We start from the raw sequence: 22,653 nt of genomic DNA on the forward strand, positions 1-22,653 counted from the left end.
AAGTGTGACTTCGCTGCTAGGCAACCTGCGATTCTCGGGCACGTCGTATCAAAGGACGGTATACTTCCAGACCCGGCTAAGTTACGCGCTGTCGCAGACTTCCCCAAACCAACGACTATGAAGCAGTTACGGAGCTTCGTCGGGTTATGCTCCTACTTTCACCGGTTCGTGCGCAACTTCGCCTCTATCATTGCGCCTTTGACCAAACTTATAGGCAGCACCACTGATATTTCGTCATGGTCTTCTGAGTGTGACCAAGCCTTCTGTACCCTTCGTCGTCTCCACACTTCACCACCAATACTGTGTCACTACGATCCTACGGCAGCAACTGAGGTCGACACCGACGCCAGTGGTGTCGGCCTCGGTGCGGTTCTCGCGCAACACAAGCCTGGATTCGCCGAGTATGTCGTCGCCTACGCCAGCAGACCTCTTACCAAGGCTGAATCAAACTACAGCGTCACCGAGAAGGAATGCTTGACCATCGTTTGGGCGCTTGTCAAGTTCCGCCCATACCTTTGTGGCCATGCTTTTGATGTAGTAACGGACCAACACGCATTATGCTGGTTATCTTCGCTTAAGGACCCATCGGGTCGTCTTGCCCGTTGGGCTCTTCGGCTTGAAAAATATGACATTCGCGTGGTATATTGTTCCGGCCACAAGAATGCCGATGCTGATGCACTGTCACGATCTCCCCTATACCCGGACATCGCATCTGTTTCCTCGGACAACACGTTGTCAGCGCTTGACGAGAACACCATATCTTCTGCACAACGCAATGACCCATGGATCGCTTCGCTTCTTGACGCGTTATCCCAGGCACCGACACTTCCAACCACTCGAACCCTGCGCCGCCAGGCTCCACAGTTCAGTATTCGGGATGGCCTTTTGTACCGACGCAACTATTCAGCAAATGGTAGGAAATGGCTACTAGACATTCCCCGAACGCTGCGCTCTACCATCTGCGCGTCGTTTCATTCCGACCCGCAATGTGCTCACGCCGGTGTTTTCAAGACCTACGAGCGCCTACGAAAAAGGTATTACTGGCGCGGAATGTTTACCTTCGTCTACCAGTTCATTCGCGGCTGCCACGAATGTCAGCGGCGGAAAAGCCCGCCACATCCTGCAACAGGTTCATTGCAGCCACTTTCATGCCCAGACCGCCCATTCGACCGAGTAGGAATTGACCTCTACGGACCACTACCATTAACAACGGCAGGCAACCGATGGGCTATCGTGGCAGTGGATCATCTAACACGGTACGCTGAAGCTGCTGCTCTCCCCACAGCTGCAGCACAAGACGTCGCAACTTTCATACTCAATCGTTTTGAGCTTCGTCATGGTCCTCCTCGAGAACTCCTCAGTGACCGAGGGCGTGTTTTCCTCTCCGATGTAATACAAGCACTTCTTCAACAGTGGCATATGGTTCACCGGAAGAGTACAGCCTACCACTCACAGACGAACGGCTTGACTGAGCGGTTTAATCGTACTCTGGGGGACATGCTCGCTACGCATGTCGCTTGTGATCAAACAAACTGGGACCTCGTTCTCCCATTTGTTACATACGCGTATAACACCGCTACGCAATTCACTACCGGGTTTTCCCCTTTTTTTCTCCTGTACGGTCGCGAACCATCACACACCATCGACACTTTACTGCCATACTCGCCAGATCCCTCCGAATACAAGCCTGTCTCGGAAGCCGCTCGTTACGCAGAAAAGTGCCGCAAGCTAGCCAAGCGGCTTACTACATCCGACCAACAGCGCCAGAAGGAGATCCGTGACGACGACCATCGTTCTGCATTAACGTTCGTTCCTGGAGCACTTGTATGGCTTCATGTACCGCCCTGCGCCCCTGGTGTATCACCCAAACTACTCTCCAATTATCATGGTCCATACCGCGTGGTCGAGCGTACTTCACCCGTGAAATACGCCATTGAACCCCTCACGCCACCGAGCGACCGTCGTCGGCGTCGACGTGATATCGTTCACGTAAACCGTCTGAAGCCGTACTTTGACCCGCTTGTCCCCACGTGTTAGATCGCCAGGATGGCTTCAACTTTTTTGCCGGGGGTAATTGTAGTGAATAAGAAAGACGTTGATACCATAAGGTCAGCTATCATCAGCACAAGAAAAAGGCACGAGATCGGCGATCAAGCACCGTCATCTGGGTTCGCCTGCCTTCCTTTAGAGCTACCACCCGCTTGCTGAGTCCTTCAATAAACCCCCTTTACAATAATATGCGTGTCATGTTACTACATGATAACATGCCACACTCATAATGCGCTCGAGGCCGTTTCGCTAGCTTCACATGTACCAAATTTGTTGTTACAAGACTTCAATGGATGACGAAGGTATATGATTGGCGCAAACATGATAATCATGACACGCGTGTCATGTAAGAATATGACAACATACCACGCTCATGATGCGCTCGCGACCGTTTAACTGGCTCCACATATATTAAGTTTTGTATTACGTGACGTGAATGAACAACTGTAAATGACAGCTCTAAACATGATAATAATGATATGCGTGTCATGTAAATCTTGACTATATGTACACTCATGGCACGCTCGCGGCCGTTTCGGTATTTCTGGATAAACCAAATTTGGTATCACGTGACGGGAATAGACGACGAATGTAAATAACACGTCTAAACATGATAATCATGATATTTAAGTGTTATAGCATATAATTTACGTCCGCATCGTAACGTTGTGATTGATTAATATGTGGGGTTTAACATTCCAAAACCACCATATGATTATTAGAGGCGCCGTAGTGGAAGGCTCCAGAAATTTCGACCATCAAATGTTCTTTAACGTGCACCCAGATCTGAGCACACGGGCCTACATCATTTCCGCCTTCATCGGAAACGCAGCTGCCGCAGCCAGAATTCGATCGCGCGACCTGCGGGTCAGCAGTCGAGTACCTTAGCCTCTAGACCTCATAACATTGTGCTCATTTTAAAGTGACATGTCAGCCTTCCTCATTTGTGCTTCGCATATCTTGAATTCCTACTGTGCGTGAGATCTGGCAATTTTTACTTCAGACAGCCCTCCTCGTACTGGGGTCCACATCCACGCTTTGTCACTAACGTCTGTGGGAAGTGAGGCCAGCCTGCTGCCCTGGCGCGGGCTTTGCTACCTCTTTCTCGGTTCTCATTTCCCCACATGACTCTTCTCTCCTTCCACGCTGGGATAGCGAGGAGTGACCCCTCTCACTCGGTAAGGGATGTTGACAGTGGCACCGCCTTAGAGTCTCCCGATAGGTTGCGCGCGCGCGCGTCGGGAGAGACTTCTCCGGGGACGACATAGGGGTAAGCACGCTTTTCTTTTCCGTCTGTCGGTTCCCTTTGTTTGTGACTCGTTTGGACTTCGTGCTGCCATATAAGCCCAGCTGAAACTTACTGATTGCGCAGATGACGGCAAGACACGTTTTCTCTGTAGCCGAACAGTTGGCCTTCGCTTTTGTTAGTCCGGCTGGCGTATGCTTTCATATTTTCTTCGCCATTCTGCCACTGTATTAGAATGCATCAAAGGCCAATGTTACTGGCATCTGTGTGTATTTCCGTGTCAGTTGTGGTGCCGAATTGAGAAATGATCGGGGGCATTTGCAACCGTTTCCTTAATTCGTTGGAAGCGTTTTGTTGCTCGGTTTCCCACAGGAAAGAAATATCTTCTCTCGTAAATTTTGTTATAGGTTCTGCGATCTTCCACAAATATCTGACAAATCGTCTATATTAAGCACATAGACTTAGAAATCTCCGTACTGATTTTTTGTCTGTTGGCACCGGAAACCTTACGATGGCGGCTGTCTCATCAGGTTGAGGGTGAACATCATGGGAGGTGATGACGTGCCCGAAGAATCGAAGTTCTTCGAAACCGGAGAGGCACTTCTCTGGCTTGATGGTCAAATCTGCCGAACGAATTACCTTCAACACTGTCCAGAGGCGCTTCAAGTGCTCCTCGAATGACCACGTTATCTAGGTACTTCGATCCGGACAGTGCCCATCACGCGTTTGAATGTTGCCGGCGCACAACACGCACCAAAAGGGAGAGTCTTCAATTCATAAAGTCCGTTCAGGGTAACAAAAGCAGTCTTTTCACGATCACGTTCATCAACTTAGATTTGCCAGTATGCGCTTTTCCGGTTTAGTGATGACAAGAACGTGGCACACCCAAGTCGTTCTAACGTGTCGTCGATGCGCGGAAGGGAAAAGGGGGTATACATCCCGTTTAGTCCCATTATTCGATTTCCAGTAGTCGACGCGAAACCACATCGTGTTATCCTTTTTCTTGATAAGTACCATGAGAGATGCCCACGTACTGCTAGATGATTGGAAAACATCATCTTCAAGCGTCTCCCGTACCTGATTCCTAATACCTTCCCTTTCCTTTGGTGAAACATATACGGGCGCTGGCGTACAGGTCTGGTTGTCTAGTCCGTTACCATTATGTGTTTTGTAATGATCGTGCGCCGTACTTTCGAACTTTTGGAGAAACAGAATACCAATTCCTGTGCGAGGTCGTATAGCTGCTGATTTTGAACCTCTGAAAGGTTAGGATTTACAGACATTACGTTTTTACAACGAACGCTGTTATGAGATCAACACTCGGGTCTCCCGCAGCGCCACCGCCGCTGTACATAACCACATGGCACTAAATAGGAAAAACAATAGCTCGCGCAAACGGCACAGTGGGGCTTGAACACGGGTCCGCTGGGTACCAGCCCAGTATTTCACCACTGAGCTATGCTGGTGCTTGTGACTTCTTGGCAAGCTTGTCTTAGGCAGGCTTGATGTCGGGAAACGAATCGCGTTAATATGACTTATAAAGCGTTCTAAAATAGCGCAAGACAAGCAGTCATCTCACAATGCGAATAGCGTAACTAGTGGGTCGTCCAATGCTCCAACCCATTACAAAAGCTTGTTTTTGATCAGCTATTAACTATGGCGCATACCCACTTCCGGCACAATTTCTCATCGTCGTCAGCCACTGTATGAACAATTGGCTCAAAATTCCTCGCAATAACTTAGCGGATACCACGCTTCTCAGAAGAATGATGAAAAATAGCATAGCGAATGCCGGCCTACTACCCTAACCATTTTGTTAATAATGCCGTAGTGGGCATCAAGCAAGTGTGCTTGCAGCAGTTACCCTATGAGTGTTCAGAAAAGGCTCTGAAAGGTCACTCTTCAAGCTTCGTGACAGTGGTGCGCCTTCCGCCCAGGCCTGACGTTTTACAGCGAAAGCTGTTATGAGAACACAACTCAGGACACGCGCCACCGTAGTTGTCCGCCGCCGCCGGTCTCCGTAACCACATCGCACTAAATTAGAAAAAAAAAACCTCGCGCCAATCACACAGCGGGCCTTAAACCCGGATCCGCTGAGTGGAATCCCAGTATTCTACAACTGAGCAACGCCGGTGCTGGGGACTTTTTTGCAAACTTGCCTATAGGCAGGCTTGATTTCGGGATAGCAATAGAGTTATTACGACCTATAGAGCGTTTTACACCAGTGAAAAAACAACCAGTCGTAGCACAATGCGAATAGCGTAACGAGTGGGCCGTCCAATGCTCCAACCCATTACAAAAGCTTGTTCTTGTAGATGTAAATGTAGATCCTAAACTTGACCTGTGGCGCATACCCACTTCACGCATAATTTCTCGTCATCAGCTACTGCACGAACAAGTCGCACGAAATGTCTTGCAAGTGTTTAGCGGATACCATGCTGCTCAGAAGAATGACGAAAAATAGCATAGCGAATGCCGGCCTATACTATGAAAATGTTTTTTTAATCATGCCGTAGTGGGTATCAAGCAAATCTGATTGCAGTAGATACCAAATGACTGTTTGGAAAAAGCTCTGAAAGGACGCTCTTGTAGCTTTCGCTGGGACTGTGCTGCGCCTTACGCACAGGTGTGGCGCTGCTTTCTTTTTTTTTTATTTCGCGCGATGTGGTTACGCACACCGGAGGAGGCGGCGGTGGACAACTACGGTGCTGCGTGAGACCCGAGTTGTGATCTCATAACAGGTTTTGCTGCAAAATGACGAAAAATAGCGTAGCGAATGCTGGCCTACTACCGTAAATTTTTTTTTATTATTGCCGTAGTGGGTAACAAGCAAGTGTGCCTGCAGCAGTTACCCAATGAGTGTTTAGAAAAGGCTCCGAAAAGCCGCTCTTCTAGCTTTCTTTCTGACTATGCTGCGCCTTCCGCGTAGGCCTGGTGTTTTTAGAGCAGCTTTATTTATGTAGTCGCATTCACTTTTGAGCCGAAGCCTCGCTCAACAGCAGCCAACGCAAGCCCCACAGTCACACATACCTTCATTTTCAGCGCTCCAACCACATTTCCTTCTAGGTATTTTTATGAGGAAATCCATGGACGTGGCAGTGGAATTTTCTAGGGGCAGAAGAGGCGCGCGCGCGCGGCGTCTTTTTCATACCTGTTTCTTCTTTACGCCGGCTTTTGTCGCGTGTGCTTCGTGCCTTGTTTTACCTCGCCGTTAGAACTCAGAGGCGAGCGCTATATGAACGGTCGTTTGGGGCACAGGTCTCGCGAGAGGGAGACGCAGTAAGCGTTGCGTTATAGTTGCGTTGCGTACGCAGCATCTTGTTGTGGTGTACGTGCGCATCTCTGGAATATACACGTTACGTATTGCACATGCGCGCTTTTCTCCCGCATCAGTGCTGCATACGTAGGCTAGTTACGTATGCCCAACTAAAGGTGCCTACAATCTCAAAACATTTCGGTAAGTGACAACGTTCTGTTTCAGCTATATTGGCAGCACAGCCAAGGCTACAAAACCGCAGCACTTTATAACTGCGTTACATACGTGGCCGGTTAAAAAAAATTGACAGCAGACACACGAGGTGAGTGATGACGAGATTGGGCGAAGCTCCTGGAAGTAATACCGTGAAATTTTCTTCCGTTAATTCGCCTGACGATATGCGCGCTTCGTCGCCACTTCCCACTGTCGAACGGTTTCAAGATCTGCTTCGCGACGTTGACGTGCTGCCTCGGCCTCTTGTTCCCGTACGGAAGGATCTTGCCGACGCTGCCCTGTTGATGTGGCTTCTTGTTCCCCTACAGCAGGATCTTGCCGACGCTGCCTTGTTGATGCGGCTTCTTGTTCCCGTACAGCAGGATCTTGCCGACGCTGCCTTGTTGATGCGGCCTCTCGTTCCCGTACGGAAGGATCTTGCCGACGCTGCCTTGCTGATGTGGCTACTTGTTCCCGTACAGCAGGATCTTGCCGACGCTGCCTTGTTGATGCGGCCTCTCGTTCCCGTACGGAAGGATCTTACCGACGCTGCCTTGCTGATGTGGCTACTTGTTCCCGTACAACAGGATCTTGCCGACGCTGCCTTGTTGATGCGGCCTCTCGTTCCCGTACGGAAGGATCTTGCCGACGCTGCCTTGCTGATGTGGCTACTTGTTCCCGTACAGCAAGATCTTGCCGACGCTGCCTTGTTGATGCGGCCTCTCGTTCCCGTACGGAAGGATCTTGCCGACGCTGCCTTGCTGATGTGGCTACTTGTTCCCGTACAGCAGGATCTTGCCGACGCTGCCTTGCTGATGTGGCTTCTTGTTCCCGTACAGCAGGATCTTGCCGACGCTGCCTTGTTGATGCGGCCTCTCGTTCTCGTACGGAAGGATCTTGCCGACGCTGCCTTGCTGATGTGGCTACTTGTTCCCGTACAGCAGGATCTTGCCGACGCTGCCTTGCTGATGTGGCTTCTTGTTCCCGTACAGCAGGATCTTGCCGACGCTGCCTCGTTGATGCGGCCTCTCGTTCCCGAACGGAAGGATCTTGCCGACGCTGACATGCCGCTGCAGCTTTTTGTTCACGGACGGCGGGATCTTGCCGACGCTGCCTTGCTGATGTAGCTTCTTGTTCCCGTACAGCAGGATCTTGGCGGCGACGTTGCGCAGCTTCCCGGCGCGGTTCTGCCTCGCGTGCTCTCACTTCAGGGTCCTGTCTGCGAGCGCGCGCCGCCGCTGCCCTGCGCGCCCGCCTTTCGGCATCGTTATGCATACGAGCACACACCGACGGCAACGAGCATCGGCAACTACAAACCTGTATCGATATGGTTTTGATTATAAAACCATTGCTTTAGAAAACACCTGGCGTCTTTCGTTAAGCAGCTGGCGTCTTCTTTTTGTTTTGCTTTAGAAACATCTGGCGTGTTTTCGTTTTGCTTTTAGAAAACATCTGGCGTCTTTCGTTGGCCTATTTCATCAATCAACGGCGTTTTGAACAAATTTTTTTATTGTTTAATCACGCACAGGAGAAATCTCACCAGGCACTACCTTGGAGGTAAACAATGGCTGCTACTGGGAATGAGAGACAGCAGAAGTCGGCTTTTAACACTCCCACTTCTACTAACGTTTCCTACTGGAACATGCCAATGGCTGCTAATGGGGAATGAGAGACAGAAGAATTTGGCTTTTAGCGAAAGCGCGCACTGCGATATTAAGGGGCGAAGCTCCTTATAGCGGCACCCGTTCGTCCCCCGTAGCATGTAACAAGTATAACATTTTGACCTCCAAAGTGGTACCGGTTAGAGACTTCTTCTGTGCGTTGTTGAACAATAAAAATAGTGCTCAATGTACATGTCAATGGCTGCTAATGGGGAATGAGAGACAGGAGCATTCGGCTTTTAGTTAACGCGCAGGCTGCGATCACCATTAGCAGTCATTGGCATGTACAATGAGCACTATCTGACAAGAAAGGGTTGCTACGTTATACTCGCTGGGTGTAACCTCCTTAGCTTTAGAAAGGTTTAGCGAGCGTTGAGCCGCAGTGCCATGAATACAATGAACTTGTATATACCATGAATGAACTCGAGGTGGTTAAAAATGGGAAACAGGTACGAAGCGCAAGCCGTAAGAAAGTAAAAGCCGAATTCTCCGCCTCTCATTTCCCATTAGCAGCCATTGGCATGTACATTGAGCACTATCTGACTGAAAAAGTTTGCTACGTCATACTCGCTGGGCGTAACCTCCTTGGTTTTCAAAAGGTCTAGCGAGCGTTCGGCCACAGTGCCATGAATACAGTGAACTAGTACATACCATGAACTCGAGGTGGTTAAAGGTGGGAAGTGGGCCCGAAGCGCAAGCCGTAAGAAAATGTGCGTGCGCCACCTCTCGTTTAGTCCTTGGAATGTCCGCTGGATGGCGGTGCTTCTATATGGGGAATATATGATGAAAAGATGCGGGATGGTGGTACTTGGAGTGTTGAATAGATGGACGAACGGACACATAGACATATGCATGGACGGACGCATGAATGGACGCAGGGTCGGCTGCATGGACAAACGCAGGGACGGACGCACGAACAGACGCACGCACGGACGGGCTGATGGACGCATGGACGGTCACACTGACGGACGCATGGACGGACGGAAGCAAGAACGAATGGATGGACGAATTCTTCGCCCTACTCTCCATCATTCACTCCGTGGATATGCTGCCATTTTTTTTTATTGTTCAACAACGCACAGGATAAATCTCCCACCGGCACCACCTTGGAGGTCAAAACGTAAGACTGGTTACACACTACGACTACGAATACGAGGGATGAACGGGTGCCGCTATAGGGAGCTGCGCCCCTAAAAGGATAATCTTCTCGAAGAGCAGCAGTGTGCACGGCGTTGACCTGTTTGAAACGGGCATCGACGCGCGTGCTAGAAGAACGATTTGAAGCGAAACTCGGTTTAGCGTTTACTCGAGCAAACGTTTGCTTGAAACGCATGGGAGGTGGGTTGCGTTTCGTGCAAGTTTCATTCGCAAGTCATCGTATTCGTCCTTTCTTCATAGTGGACACGGGCGGCGGACCAGAACTGGTGCGCCTTTTGCCTTGACTATACCACGCGTTTCGTCTTGACTACTACGGCCTTGTGATCAGTGAGGTGCACGCTGAGAGGTTCCTGCCGACATTCGACATCGAAGTTGTCAAAGACCAGATCGATGCGCGTTCCTCTTATAGTACTGTGCAATTAGTTTAGTGGTGGTAGCGGCAGGTGCTGCGGGCGAACGCACGTGGCGCACGCGGCAGCTGTGGGCAGTGCGGCGAGCAAGTGGCAGGCGAGGGAGAGAGTTACGTGGGAGCGTGACGCCAACGTGGAGCCGCGGCATGACCTACTTGGCACCGCAGCATCACCTGTGGTCAGGGAAACGCGTTGAGGCGTGTTTCCCTATTGAACAATTGATTCTATTGAACTGATTCTATTGAATTGAATTGTCTATGAACAATTCATTAACTAGAGGTGGCTTTACGCGCGCGCGCACGTACGCACGCACGCACGCACACACACACACTACTACTACTACTACTACTACTACTACTACTACTACTACTACTACTACTACTACTACTACTACTACTACTACAGAGAGGGAACAACCCAAAAGGTAAGGGGCTTCGCCCCTATAAACAGCTCTACATCGCTTTGAGCTACGCGCCTGCTTCGTCTGAATGTACGAACTCCGCGTTCGCCGCTTACGCTCGCCCCGCGAAAATCGTGGCCGGCCAACCAACAGACAAAGCATTACGCGCATTGCATTTCCCTCTGGTCGGGCCGTGCCATTCAATAACTCCAACGTACCGCGAGTAGGTGACCTTGGCCTAAGTTAGACGTCCAATTAATGGTGTTCTTCTGGCTGTCACATGACTTTCTCTGGTTGCCCACTCACCTGCCACCACAATGATTTGTGGTGATTACTGATGGACGTTAGTCGTCGGGATGGAGACGTCTGACTAAGCATTAACGTTGATGCATCCGCGTTGAGTGGTGTTATAGCTGTCAAACACCGATAGACATTGGCAACCTCTTTTACATCAATGTACAATAAGCTAGAAACTACTTCTGTAAGGACACGTTTTCCTTTCGTGTTTCACCGATTCTCATCACGGAGGTATCCGACACGTTTCTTTTTTTTTTGTTGTCTTTAGTTGTTTCTTGGTTTTGAAGATGGAGTCAAAGCAGTTCATTTTATTCACGCGGCTCATGTTAAGAACAGCTTTGGAGTTCTGTTCAGTACATATGTGCAGAGTCTAGCCCGATTTCTCAGAAGTTTGGGTTGGTCAGCTGTTTTCGATACCGGTAGGCTGTTTTCTTTGGAAGCTTGTTTAGCTTCGATGGCGCTTGCTTCTGTATGGGTTTTAGATGCTAAGGCTGTAGTGGTGGTGCATGCGTTTTTGGTAGGTATGTTTAACGCCAGCGTCTTGTGGCGCCATTATCTTGGACGTTTTTGTTTGCTTTAGGGCTGTTCTATTCGGAAATTGGGGCGAAAAAAAAATCGTTCCGTTTGCTCCATTGGCCCTGTTGGCAACCGCCGCTAGTGGCGGTTTTGTTTCACGCAAATGCTCTGCAATTCGCGCTCTGCAATTTCGTGGCGAGCAATGTTTCTTGCTGCTGTTTTTTGTTGCAGACGCTGCAGAATTTTTCAAATGTAATTTAACGACCCTTGCGGTATGTTATTGTGTTTTCATGAACAATAACGACAACACTAGTGTTTCTCATTGAAGAACAGTTTCAAATCTAAATACATTTTACAGGGCGAAACATCGGCCCTTACCAAAACAAACACGTTGACACAGTTTCGACCAACGTTACCAGATACTTCTTTCAGTTTGCAAACTGCGGCGCCGCGAGTGTCACCCAACGTGTCACCCTTCCCTGTACCGGTCAAAAAGCCGCAAGCGCGCCCCCTCTCGGCGGTGCCGTCTGACAACGGCACCGACGCTGTCAGCGTTGGCGTGATCTGCATGGTGCCGGGTGTTTTAGATGCGGAGCATCTAATACTCGAGGCTTGTAGTGCGGCGCCGTCCGCAAGCTTTCTCCTTCTTCTTCCACCATCTGTGCATCCCTTCCTCCTCTACACACCGCGCGCGCTTCACTCCTCCACCATCTGTGCACCCTTCCTCCTCTACACACCGCGTGCGCTTCTCCTCTTCACGAACATTCGCTAGCTGTATAATGTAGCGCGCATGCGCCGTCACGCTTCGAGAACATCGGCAGCTGACGCGCGCGCATGCGCCGTTGCGCTTCTGCCCCTTCTCGAACATTCGACAGCTGACAGTGCATGCGCCGTCGCGCTGTATATATACTCAAGGTCGGCGCTCGCTCGCTCAGTTGCCGCTCGTCGGTTGGTTTGTACGGCGCGTCGACGTCCAAGGTCGCGGTGAAATGAATTCCAACGAATCCACAAACACAATGATCATCGTCCCTTCGACCAGCGCCGCCCTTTCGCACACGTGTGTACGTGTTCACTCATTTAACACCCCCTCCTACAACCACGTTAACCAATTTAGCCATCGACCCAAGTAAGTCGCAATTTAACACCCCATTTCACAACCACGTTAACCAATTTAGCCATCGACCCAAGTAAGTCGCACTTTAACACCCCGTTAACCAATTATATGCTCCGCATCCGCCTCAGTGTTCCCCCGAGGGAAGCTGCGGGCAATTTTTTTAATGTCCTCAACTCAGTCATCGCTTTCCCTGTGAGCTACACAGCTCACATGTGCCATGTGATGGTTCTTGAATGTGAGAAAACATGCCTCGCTGCTTTGTGACTGGTTGCCGAAGTGGGTACGATTCGACGAAATCCGCGGCCGAAAAGAGACATTTTTTCAAGCCTCCCGCTGACGAGGTGCACCTTCAGAGATTTCAACCATAAATTAGAAAGCAAGGAAAAGGTGGCTGTAGCAAACAAAAAAGCACGTCTCCTGTAACTCTGGCTCTTACCTTTGAAGAAAAGTGGCTTCCAGTTTGTTTGTTTCAGTGTTCAGTAAATTGTGTTTAATTTGACTTTGTTCAGTGTTCAATAAATTGTGTTTAATTTGACTCTGTGTTCTCGTCATCTCGCACATTTTATAGCCTTAAAAAAGCCAAATTTTTATTGAAGTAGCACATGCGGAGAATGGCGGCAGTTCCTCCATCGGCGACTCGTACAGCTCGGTTGAGGGCGGGCGTGACAACTTTTTAAGTCGGTGGCGAAGGTTAGTACTGATAATGGACACATGTGCGCCAGTATCTATCAATGCGCTGACACGAACATTGTCGACAGTAACGTCCAAAAGTTTCCGGTTCGTCGTTAACGTTTAGCGAGGATTTCTTACGAAGTTCGTCAACGCAGCTCCACCTCCAGAAGCTGCACGTCCTAGTTTTCCGGTCGGAGGGGCTGCGAATAGGTCGGGGAGGCAGCACGGCGTTGTGGGGGTGACCGGGACTGACGACGAGCAGGGGACGGTGACCGGTCCTAGCGAGGTCTGCTCAGAGGTGCTGCAGAAGCGGAAAATGTGGTCGGCATTGATGGAGAAAGTCATGGGGACGACTGGCGAACAGAAGTGGCGTGATACTGAGGTGCATAACGGGACGGTGGAGCCCAGCGGCTGCGGCAGTGAAGAGCGATATGACCAACGCGTCGACAGCTAAAACATATGGGCCTGACATCAACAGTACGCCATTCGGACGGATTGCGCTGTATGCGAGGAGCAGAAGGGGGACTATAAGAAGGATCAGCAGAGTATACGGCAGGAACAGAATGTAGGCCGACATTCGATAGCTCTTGACGAACGACCGCTTGTATCAAAGAGATCGTGGTCGGGGAAGGCGCAGGCGTCAATTGCGTGGTTACCGGTTGTGTTGCCTCGACCTCTCGACGAGTGATGCGTGTAAGGTTGTCACATCGAGTGGCCTGGTGGAAGACGTCGTCACACGAAGAAGTGGCCGCTGTGTTCGGAAGGCGCACGATGTTTTGGGCTACGCGGCGGGCTTTAGCTTGTTCGAGACGTCGGCATTCTTTAAGGATGAGGTCGATGCTCGAGACGTTGTTAAAAACCAGCAGGTTCAAAGCATCGTCGGCAATGCTTTTCAAGACGTGGTTAACCTTTTCGTCTTCCGACATGTACTGGTCGGCCTTAGAACAAAGGGCCAAGACGTCAAGAATGTAGGAGACGTAAGATTCGGTAGAAGACTGGGCCCGTGGGGCAACAGTCTTCTTCGCAGCGAGCTGACGACGAGATAAATCGCCAAACAGGTCGCGTATCTTTTTTTGAAGAGATCCCAGCTCGTTATGTCGGCTTCGTGGCTTTCGAATCATGTTCGGGGAGTGCCATCCAGGTAGAAAAGCACGTTGGCGAACATGAGCGTGGGATCCCAGCGGTGAGTAGCACTGACGCACTCGTACCGGTCCATCCAAGTGTCAAGATCAATCGTACCATCACAGGAGAAAGTGCCGGGATCCCGGAGGTGCGGGAGTGTGACGTAGGTGGTGGATTGGACTGATGAGGGCGGCGTACAGGAAGTACCAGCAGTCGAAGCAGTCGAAAGGTCGCCGATGGTGTGACCGCTGCGCGTCTCTATCGAGGTACGGGGGTCGTCCACCTCCACCAATAATGTTACGAGTCACTTGTTTAATGATCTTTTTACAGCGCACAGAACTCGACGAGCAAGATGGCGTCAGTCCAGCATCAAACGTAACTCACTTCGTCCTCCTCTTTCATGCAGCCGTGTTTAGCGGCTGTTACGTATCAATATTATGAAGTCTTCGTTTGGAAGACTTTTATTAGGTCCGAGAAACCGGCAGCCGACGGCTACGATGAACGAACAGCGACGGTGATCCTATGTAACAACGATGAGGATGCATGACCAACACATGATAATGATGGTAATGTACAGATGAAAATAATGGGTTTACTAAATGTTCGTACTGATTCTCCCAAATGAAAGTGGCCAGCCTGGCCGCGGCAAGTCAAGGGGACAAAGAACGTCGCATGAAGGACTTCATACGGGAGTCATGCGTGACCTCAGTAGTTCGATAACGGTGATCTGCTGGGGCTACAAGTGGCGTCACGCGATAATTCACTGGTGAAGTTTCTTCGAAAACTGTGTACGGCCCGATAAATCATGGCGAAAATTTGTCGCACAAACCAGGTGTGCGAATAGGCGTCAAGAGGAGCACTTCGTCTCCAGGTTAAAAGAATACAGCACGATGCGATTCCTCTTAAATTAGCTTTCTCTATTGCTGTTGGACTTCATTACTTATACGTGCACGTTAGTGACACTGGGCGAGTGTCGCTAACAGATGGAGATGACTTCGCGTGGCAGGTAAACAAATAAACGTCCAAAAAGGAAGTAGAGAAGCGTCCGTGAACCGGTTAGTAGCCGGTTGTCCGCTGAATGGCCGTATTGTAGGCGAAAGTGACGAATGGTAGAACTACGTCCCAGTTGTTGAGGTCTGATTGAATATAGGGGCCATAACGTCAGCAAGAGTGCGGTGGAATCACTCTGTGAGGCCGTTAGTCTGGGGATGATAACTACAAGCGCTGTTTTCTCTCACTAGTTGTGAAAGGAAGGCTTTTCCACGGTCACTGAGCAGTACACGTGGAACACCATGGCGCAGTATAATGGCTCGGAGGATGAAATCGGCAATTTCAGAAGCTGAACCAGCAGTGACGGATGCCGTTTCGGCGTAGCGCGTCAAATGGTCAATGGCTGTTACTATCCACAGGTTTCAAGCAGCACTGACTGGAAGGGGGCTATAAATATCGACCTACAATATCGACGCCTACAAATAGTATGGCTGGGCACGAAAGAGGCTGCAGTGTACCGGTGGGAGCGGATGTTGGTAGTTTTTTGCATTGGCAGGTAGTACAGGACCCAACGTACCGAGCTACTAATGGTAATGCCTGGCTAATAAAACCGACTTCGAGGGTGTCTTGTGTAATGTGATTGCGGAAACGCTGAGTGGGGCCGTTGGTAGTGGGCAGCGAGAAAGATCAGCGGCGTCATCAAGCTTTCTGCCACACTTGTATATGATGTCGAAATCATACTCTTGGAGGCGTATAATCCAACGGCAGAGGCGTTCCGATAAGCTCTTGAGGGTCGAAAGTAAGCATAAATTGTAGTGGTTGGTTTCAATGGTGAAATGGCGGCCGTGCAGATAGGGACGAAAGTTATGCACTGACCATATCATGGCGAGGCAATCCTATTCGGTGATCGTGTAGTTCTTCTCTGCTGTGTAGAGAACGCGGCTGGCGTATGCAACGACTCGCTCTCGCAAAGAGTTGTCGCATTGCCGGAGCACGGCTCCTAAACCGTTGCTGCTAGCGCCTGAGTGCAGAAAGGTTGGTGCGTCATCGTGAAAACGGGATACAGGGTTGGTCGTTAGGGCACTCTTGGACATGTCGAAAGCCGGTTGACGTTCCTGAGACCACTCAAAAGGCGTACCAGAAGCAAGTAGCTTGTGTAGTGGTGTGGCTATTGAAGCAATATTTTCTATGAATCGCCGCAAGTAAGAGGCGATACCAAGGAAACTTCCCAAAGCTTTCGGTTTGTCAGAGCGAGGGAAGTGAAGCACCGCAGCAGTTTTATCAGGATCAGGACGAATTCCATCCTTACTCACGACATGACCGAGAACCTTGATAGATCTGCTAGCGAAGTGGCACTTCTTAGTGTTAATTTGAAGACCAGCGTCCACAAGACAAGTCACGACCTGTTGAGAAAACGATGAAAAGACAACAATGTCATCGAGGTAACATAGGCAAGTCTTCCCTTTCAGGCCACGCAGCACGGTGTCAATCATGCGCTCATGAGTCACTGTCGTATTGCATAGGCCGGGAGGTATAACATTGAATTCGTATAGGCCGTCCGGGGTTGCAAACGCAGTTTTTTGCTTTATCATCTTAGTGCATGAAAATTTGCCAATAGCGGGAACGCAAGTCGAGGCTCGAGAAGAATTTAGCTTCTTGTAAAGAATTGAGGGCGTCGTCGATGCGAGGCATGGGGTATGCGTCCTTTCTAGATATTTTATTGAGTGCCCGGTAATCGACGAAAAATCGTACTGAACCATCTTTCTTACGCACCAGAGCGATGGAAGACGACCAAGAACTGTTGGAGGGTTGGATTATCTCCCTTTGCAGCATATCGCCTGCGTTTTCATCAATAATTTTTCGTTCGGCTAGAGACACGCGGTGCAGATGGTGGTGCACAATAGATATTCCGATGGCATGATTACTTTGTGCTGCAGTGGTATTCTGGCCCAAGGTGAATGAATATGCGTCAAAAGAGTGTGCATGTTTTTTCAACAAATCAAGCAGCTACTGCTTCTGTGAGTCTGTCAAGTCTCTGCTGATGGCTGCTGTAGAAGGCGAGGAAGCAGCAGCATCAGGGTAATGGCTTTTAAGCTGAATTCACACGAGAGGGTGAAATCCCGCTGCTCCGCGGATCTAATAGTGACGTGATTAGTTTCAACCGGCGCAGCAGCGTACACATCGTATGCACACAGCTGGAGCTACGCTAGCGGAATCCTCATGCATACTTTCGACTCCTGCGCTCATGCAGAGCGCTTATACGGTCATTCACGCCACTCGCTGTGAATGAAAACCACCATTCCACCACCAAAACCACCAAAAACCCTCGCTTCTTTTACTGTCACACGAAACAAATTCGGTGCTGCTGCAAGACTAAAACATCTGGATTTTAAGCCGGCAGCCTGCTTCCTAGCCACGCCAATTCAACCAATGTTGACAAATTTGACGCTGAATCCTCTCTATCGAGAGCCGACGACCGTCAAATGGAGATATCGAAATAGCGGGGACACATTTCCATCCGTGCCGTGAGCAAAAGAGAGCGGATGAAGCGAGGACGGCACGTTTGGATGACGCGAACGTCATGTGATGCGCCGTCCGCTGCGAAAATTCCTCCTCCGTTCCCTCGTGTGAATCTACCTTTAGAGGAGACATCCGTAAAGGCACGACGCACACAGGCTTTAAATCGGCAACGCAGGTGACAGTAGCGCCCCGCGGCAGTGAACTTTTATCGGGTGTGGTGTTTGTAGCAGCGATGACAGCTGATTCATTGTTGAAGCAAGCCACACCAAATACGAGAGCTATGCCTTTATTAAGAAAACAAGGTGACGGGGTGACCTAAATGTCACCAGAGTCGACGTCGTTGGACAAAACTCATACTAATTGCTGTTCGTGCAGTGGTAGCTTGATCCCTACAGCAGCGATGAATCGAAGAGGTCTGTATAGGTTTCGTCGCTGAGTAAGTGATCTGTGTCAGTAAGATGGACGACACGTTTTCACAACAAATCGCCGCGGAAGCACAAGGAAGTACCAGTCTGAAATGAGTTGGTGGGAGCACGGGGATAGCACAGCAAATTCTATATGGTGAAGAATGCCGTTGATTAGCACACATGCAGTGCAGAGAGCGGAAGGGCGCGTCGTTGTTCTCTGCGCTGTAACCAGTGTTGGTCCATCATAAGGCATCTTAACTTTTTGAAGATGGGTAAACAAATCAGCACAAATAATAGAAAATGTAGCCTCAGTGTCCACCAAAGCATCAATGTCCACTACCTCGACTGTGACTGATATCATGTTGTAAGGGCGCGCTGGAGAAATTCCTCCACAATATTCCTATTCGCTACGTAATGCTAGATAGTGGTGACGCAGACTAAGAGTTCTTTTCTTTCTAATTCTGTTTTCATTCGTAGATTGATTATATTAATTTTATTGATTAAATTGCTTATAGTGATTAGTCAAGACTCGGTGAAAATTCCCCAAGTCACTTCTTAGTGGACGATCCATATACACAAGACGTGGAATGTTCAAGATAGCTTCCACGATGGTCTGACGTACTTGACACCACCTTTCAAATAGTCCCGCCATGACCTGTTCCAGTGACAAAAATGTGGAAATTATTTGGCCGCCAGCGTCGCGAGGTAACGTCAGCGTCAACATGGTATGCGTCGTACAAGTTTCACACACAACGAAATGGCGGGCATCGTCGAGATATCCGCGATACAAGTCCCGGGTAGGGTTAGGCTTCGCACAGTAGTTTACCCCAACGGCGGCTTCACATAGGTCCTCAGGGCGATAGATGCAGACAAGAGTTTATTGCGTTTCCTGATCTCACGTCTGAACGCCTTTCCTCCCGGATGTCGCGGCACCAAAATGTACAGAAAAGGACAGAGCGCCGGCTCTATGAAAGCCCGCGCTGACTTCTTCTTTGATGATAAAGAAGATGATGATGACGAAAGCTTCTATGTATGGCTCACACCCACTATGGGGGATTGGCCATGAAATTCGTCATGTATAAGCAAGAGTGATCACATGAAAATTACATGGCTGGATTATTGAATAGCTCTAATGCTATAATGATGATTAACACAATATTACAATAAGACTTGATCACAGTTGCAATAAAATTAATAATAGTGCTACTCGTCATCGCTTGCACATGTTCAACACGTATAAAGCAAGTGTTCTTAAGCATTACGTTAGCTCAGATGCTGAAAGAGTGCACTGCTACCTGCAATTAGTACAATATTCAGATTTATTGATATACTATTCACTTCTTCGCCCTTGTGCGGACACCATGATTTTTTTTTTACATTGAAACACGAAAATTTCTTTCAATCTGAACACAGCTCATTTATCTCCTGGCCGAAAATGCTCTTCGGTGTGTGCGAAGCTGAACATTCATGCAAACATAAACTCAATGCGGCTTACGTGCTCTTTGTATATCTCCAAGTACGAGGCCTGCACGATGTACTCGACTCCTTTGCGCTGCGTGATCTCCTCGAAAAGGTAGCCGAAAGTCAGCTGCATTATGCCTGGTTCGCTGGTCCCACCTTCCGGCGCCTCCTGCGATATACAACATTTCGGTAATGTGTGAGAATTGCTACGGAAGGGTTTGCGGAGTTTATCATCGCAAAGATAGGCGGCCGACCATTGTCGGCCTTGACAGCACAGGCATTGTTGTGAAGGAAAGACGACGACGATGGACATGAGCAAGCAAGCTAGATTGGTAGTATTACCTCTAAACTAATTTTTCAGATTGGCTTTAATTTCTTTAGTTTAATTTAAGTATCCTGCAACCTGGTTCTTGGCCCATCCCCCTCTGTGGGTGAGCGGCATTCATATGAGGTCATCAGCATCAGCATCAGCTAGCTCCAGCGTCAGTAGCAGCACGAGACTCGAGCTCGCGCTTGCCCGTATTTCGGCTGCTTGACGCCCGCCGCTCCTCGACGCTTTGCGGTTATCGTTTTTCAAGATTACCTGACGTCCAGCGTCAATAACATTTGGTGAAAGTACGTGGATTCTCTGTACCAATCCGCACTTTCACTCCCGAAAGCTCTACCCGCTTCGTGACCCCATTACCACTACGGACAACGAGACCCTTCTGCAGCCTTGACCCTCAGTCGTCCACGTCACCTGCGGCGCCATGTATCGCCTGCGAGAGTGCCCATCTTTACCGGTTCCGGTGACTCGAATGTGAATGAGTGGCTATTAAAGTACGAACATACCAGTGCCAGTAACTATAGCGGGATGACCAAGTTAGGCTTGGGTACGTGCACTTTTATCTCACGGACATCGCTTAATTGTGGTACAACAACCTCGAGAGCGACCTTCCTATTTGGGCGGTCTTCAAGACTTCCGTTACGGGCGTCTTCGGTCAGAGCAGCAAACTTCGTTGACGCAAACTTCGGGCAGAACAGCGCTTGCGTCAACGGGTGCAGCTCCCCGGTGAAAACTTCACAGGCTACAGTGAAAATGTGCTAAACTTCTGTAACCATGTGAACTCCACCACTACTGAAGAGGGGAAAATTAAGCACATCCTCAAAGGGATTGAAGACGGGAGTTTTCAGACGTTGCTCGCAAGGAACCCCAGCACCGTCGCAGCACTTATGTCCCTGTGTGAAAATTTCGCCGAGTTGCGTCGACAGCGCTTGATCCCGTACCAAGCCCTCACGATGCCCAACGCAATATCCAGCTGGCAGCTTACTGCTCGCCATGCCGACTAGCAGCCACTGCTGTTCACCATCAAGGACTTCATTCGTGAGAGAGTAGCGCGTCAGCTATTGCTTCCTCTGACGAACGCGCCGGCATAGACCCCGGCTCCTGACATTCAACACGTCGTTTGCAACCGAATCGCGGAGCCACTACCTCCTATGTCCCAGCAACCACACGTCTCTGTGCCACTTACTTACGCTGCCATCGCCTCTCGGCCCCCTTAGCAGCCTCCACTCTATGCCCCCATCTCTCAGCCCGTCTCTGCGCCGCTTACTGACGCTGCCGTCGCCTCTCGGACACCTCAGCAGCCTTCATCCTATGCCCGCCCGGTAATGCCGACCCCCGCCTCACCACTGACCATGAATTCTGCAGCGTCGCTTCCCTACGCAGGCTTTCACCTCCGTTATTCTGCCGCCCAAACGTGTTGGCAACGCCGGACAACAGGCCCATCTGCTTCACTCCTGGAGTAGCTGGCCACGTCGCTCGTCAGTTAACTTTTTAAAACGATAGTCTTTCTTGGGGACGTTCGACGCAAAAATTTTGATTTGTCTGTCTGTCTGTCTGTCTGTCTGTCTGTCTGTCTGTCTGTCTGTCTGTCTGTCTGTACATTTGTATGTTTGCACACTCTTAACGGCAGCGGGTACTTGAAACGGCCGACCCCATCTGCAGCGCCCACCAATGTTGCTCAAGATTCAGCGTTCATGCTTGTGCAATTGTCATTTAAAAGTCAATTATTGCGCGTGTCTGGGCACCATACCAACACGTATATATTCTGCATACGCGTCTTTTACTAGAAAAGGCATAGAAAAATAATTTTAAGGACGTTAGCGCTTATCACGCTGAGCTGATCATGCAACACTTGCACGAAAAGGCGAGTGTTTCCAACTCTTTGCTAAGACGAGACGGTAGTGGCATCTAGCCGTCGAATTATGAATCGCGGTAGTGGCACCTAGCCGTCGAAAGCTCTGAGACGGGCGCATGTACCCGTCTCAGAGCCACGCGCTTCGTTTTCAAAGAAAACTGCCAGATGGCGCTCATGTCTCGTGTGTGACGGGACTTGATGCGCTCGTTCGCCTCCGCTGCACGCTCGAGGCACTCTAACGCAGTGCCTCCAGAGTAACATTCACCAATTTTCTTGCGCAGAACATCAAATAAATGTTTTGTTCACTCTGTCCACACGCAAGACTATCGCCTTTCGACGACATTTTCTGATTAACATGCTGATACGGGGCCAGTTTTTTTTAACGCAACAGCGTTGAGAGCTCGTGTCACAGAAATTCCGCCGTCGGCATTGGCACCACTAGTTGTGAGCGAAAAATCGTCGGTGAGCGAAAAATCGAGAAAGAAGCAAATAAAATCAGGAATAAAATTCTTGGTTCTATTGAGAATCTAACCCGGGCCGTTCGCGTGGCAAGCAAGTGTTTTACCACAAAGCCACGAAGTTACTTGCAGCTGCTTCGGGAAAAACACTATATAAATATCATGTAGTAGAAGGAGTCTCCTTAACGCATCTTGTTCTACAGGTGTCACGAAGAAAACGAGCCCATTCGCCAATTTGTAGGCGCATTTAGGAGGCCATCAAACTACGCCGAAAGAGGCCGGGGCAGTGAAGCCACCCCCGCTAAAAATACACAGGAACTTTCAAACAGCTCTGAAAATGGCAACTATGTCCATCTAGCAGAAAACATATCATGTCTTTCCTGAGTTGTTGATCAAGCAAACAGCAAACGCTAGATAATGTACTGCCTTCTGTGAGGCATTGTGAGACTCTTTATGGCCTTCGAGATGGCGAGCACACGGCGTGCATATCGGAAGCCATGTGACTCTTGCTTTAGATCGAAAA

General features: G+C 49.6%; 1 protein-coding gene across 6 annotated transcripts in view; it reads right to left on the reverse strand.

Annotated features, from left to right (window-relative positions):
* Positions 1 to 22,653, reverse strand: part of LOC119164063 (kinesin-like protein KIF12) — a 318,668-nt gene that overhangs the window by 196,334 nt on the left and 99,681 nt on the right. For all 6 annotated transcript variants that reach the window (XM_075888720.1, XM_075888721.1, XM_075888718.1 and 3 more), the window contains one exon: positions 19,527 to 19,661. In XM_075888720.1, coding sequence (XP_075744835.1) covers positions 19,527 to 19,661 — 135 coding nt within the window. The remainder of the gene's footprint in view (positions 1 to 19,526; positions 19,662 to 22,653) is intronic.

This window comes from Rhipicephalus microplus, chromosome 3, assembly GCF_043290135.1.
Source record: "Rhipicephalus microplus isolate Deutch F79 chromosome 3, USDA_Rmic, whole genome shotgun sequence".
Lineage (NCBI taxonomy): Eukaryota > Metazoa > Arthropoda > Arachnida > Ixodida > Ixodidae > Rhipicephalus > Rhipicephalus microplus.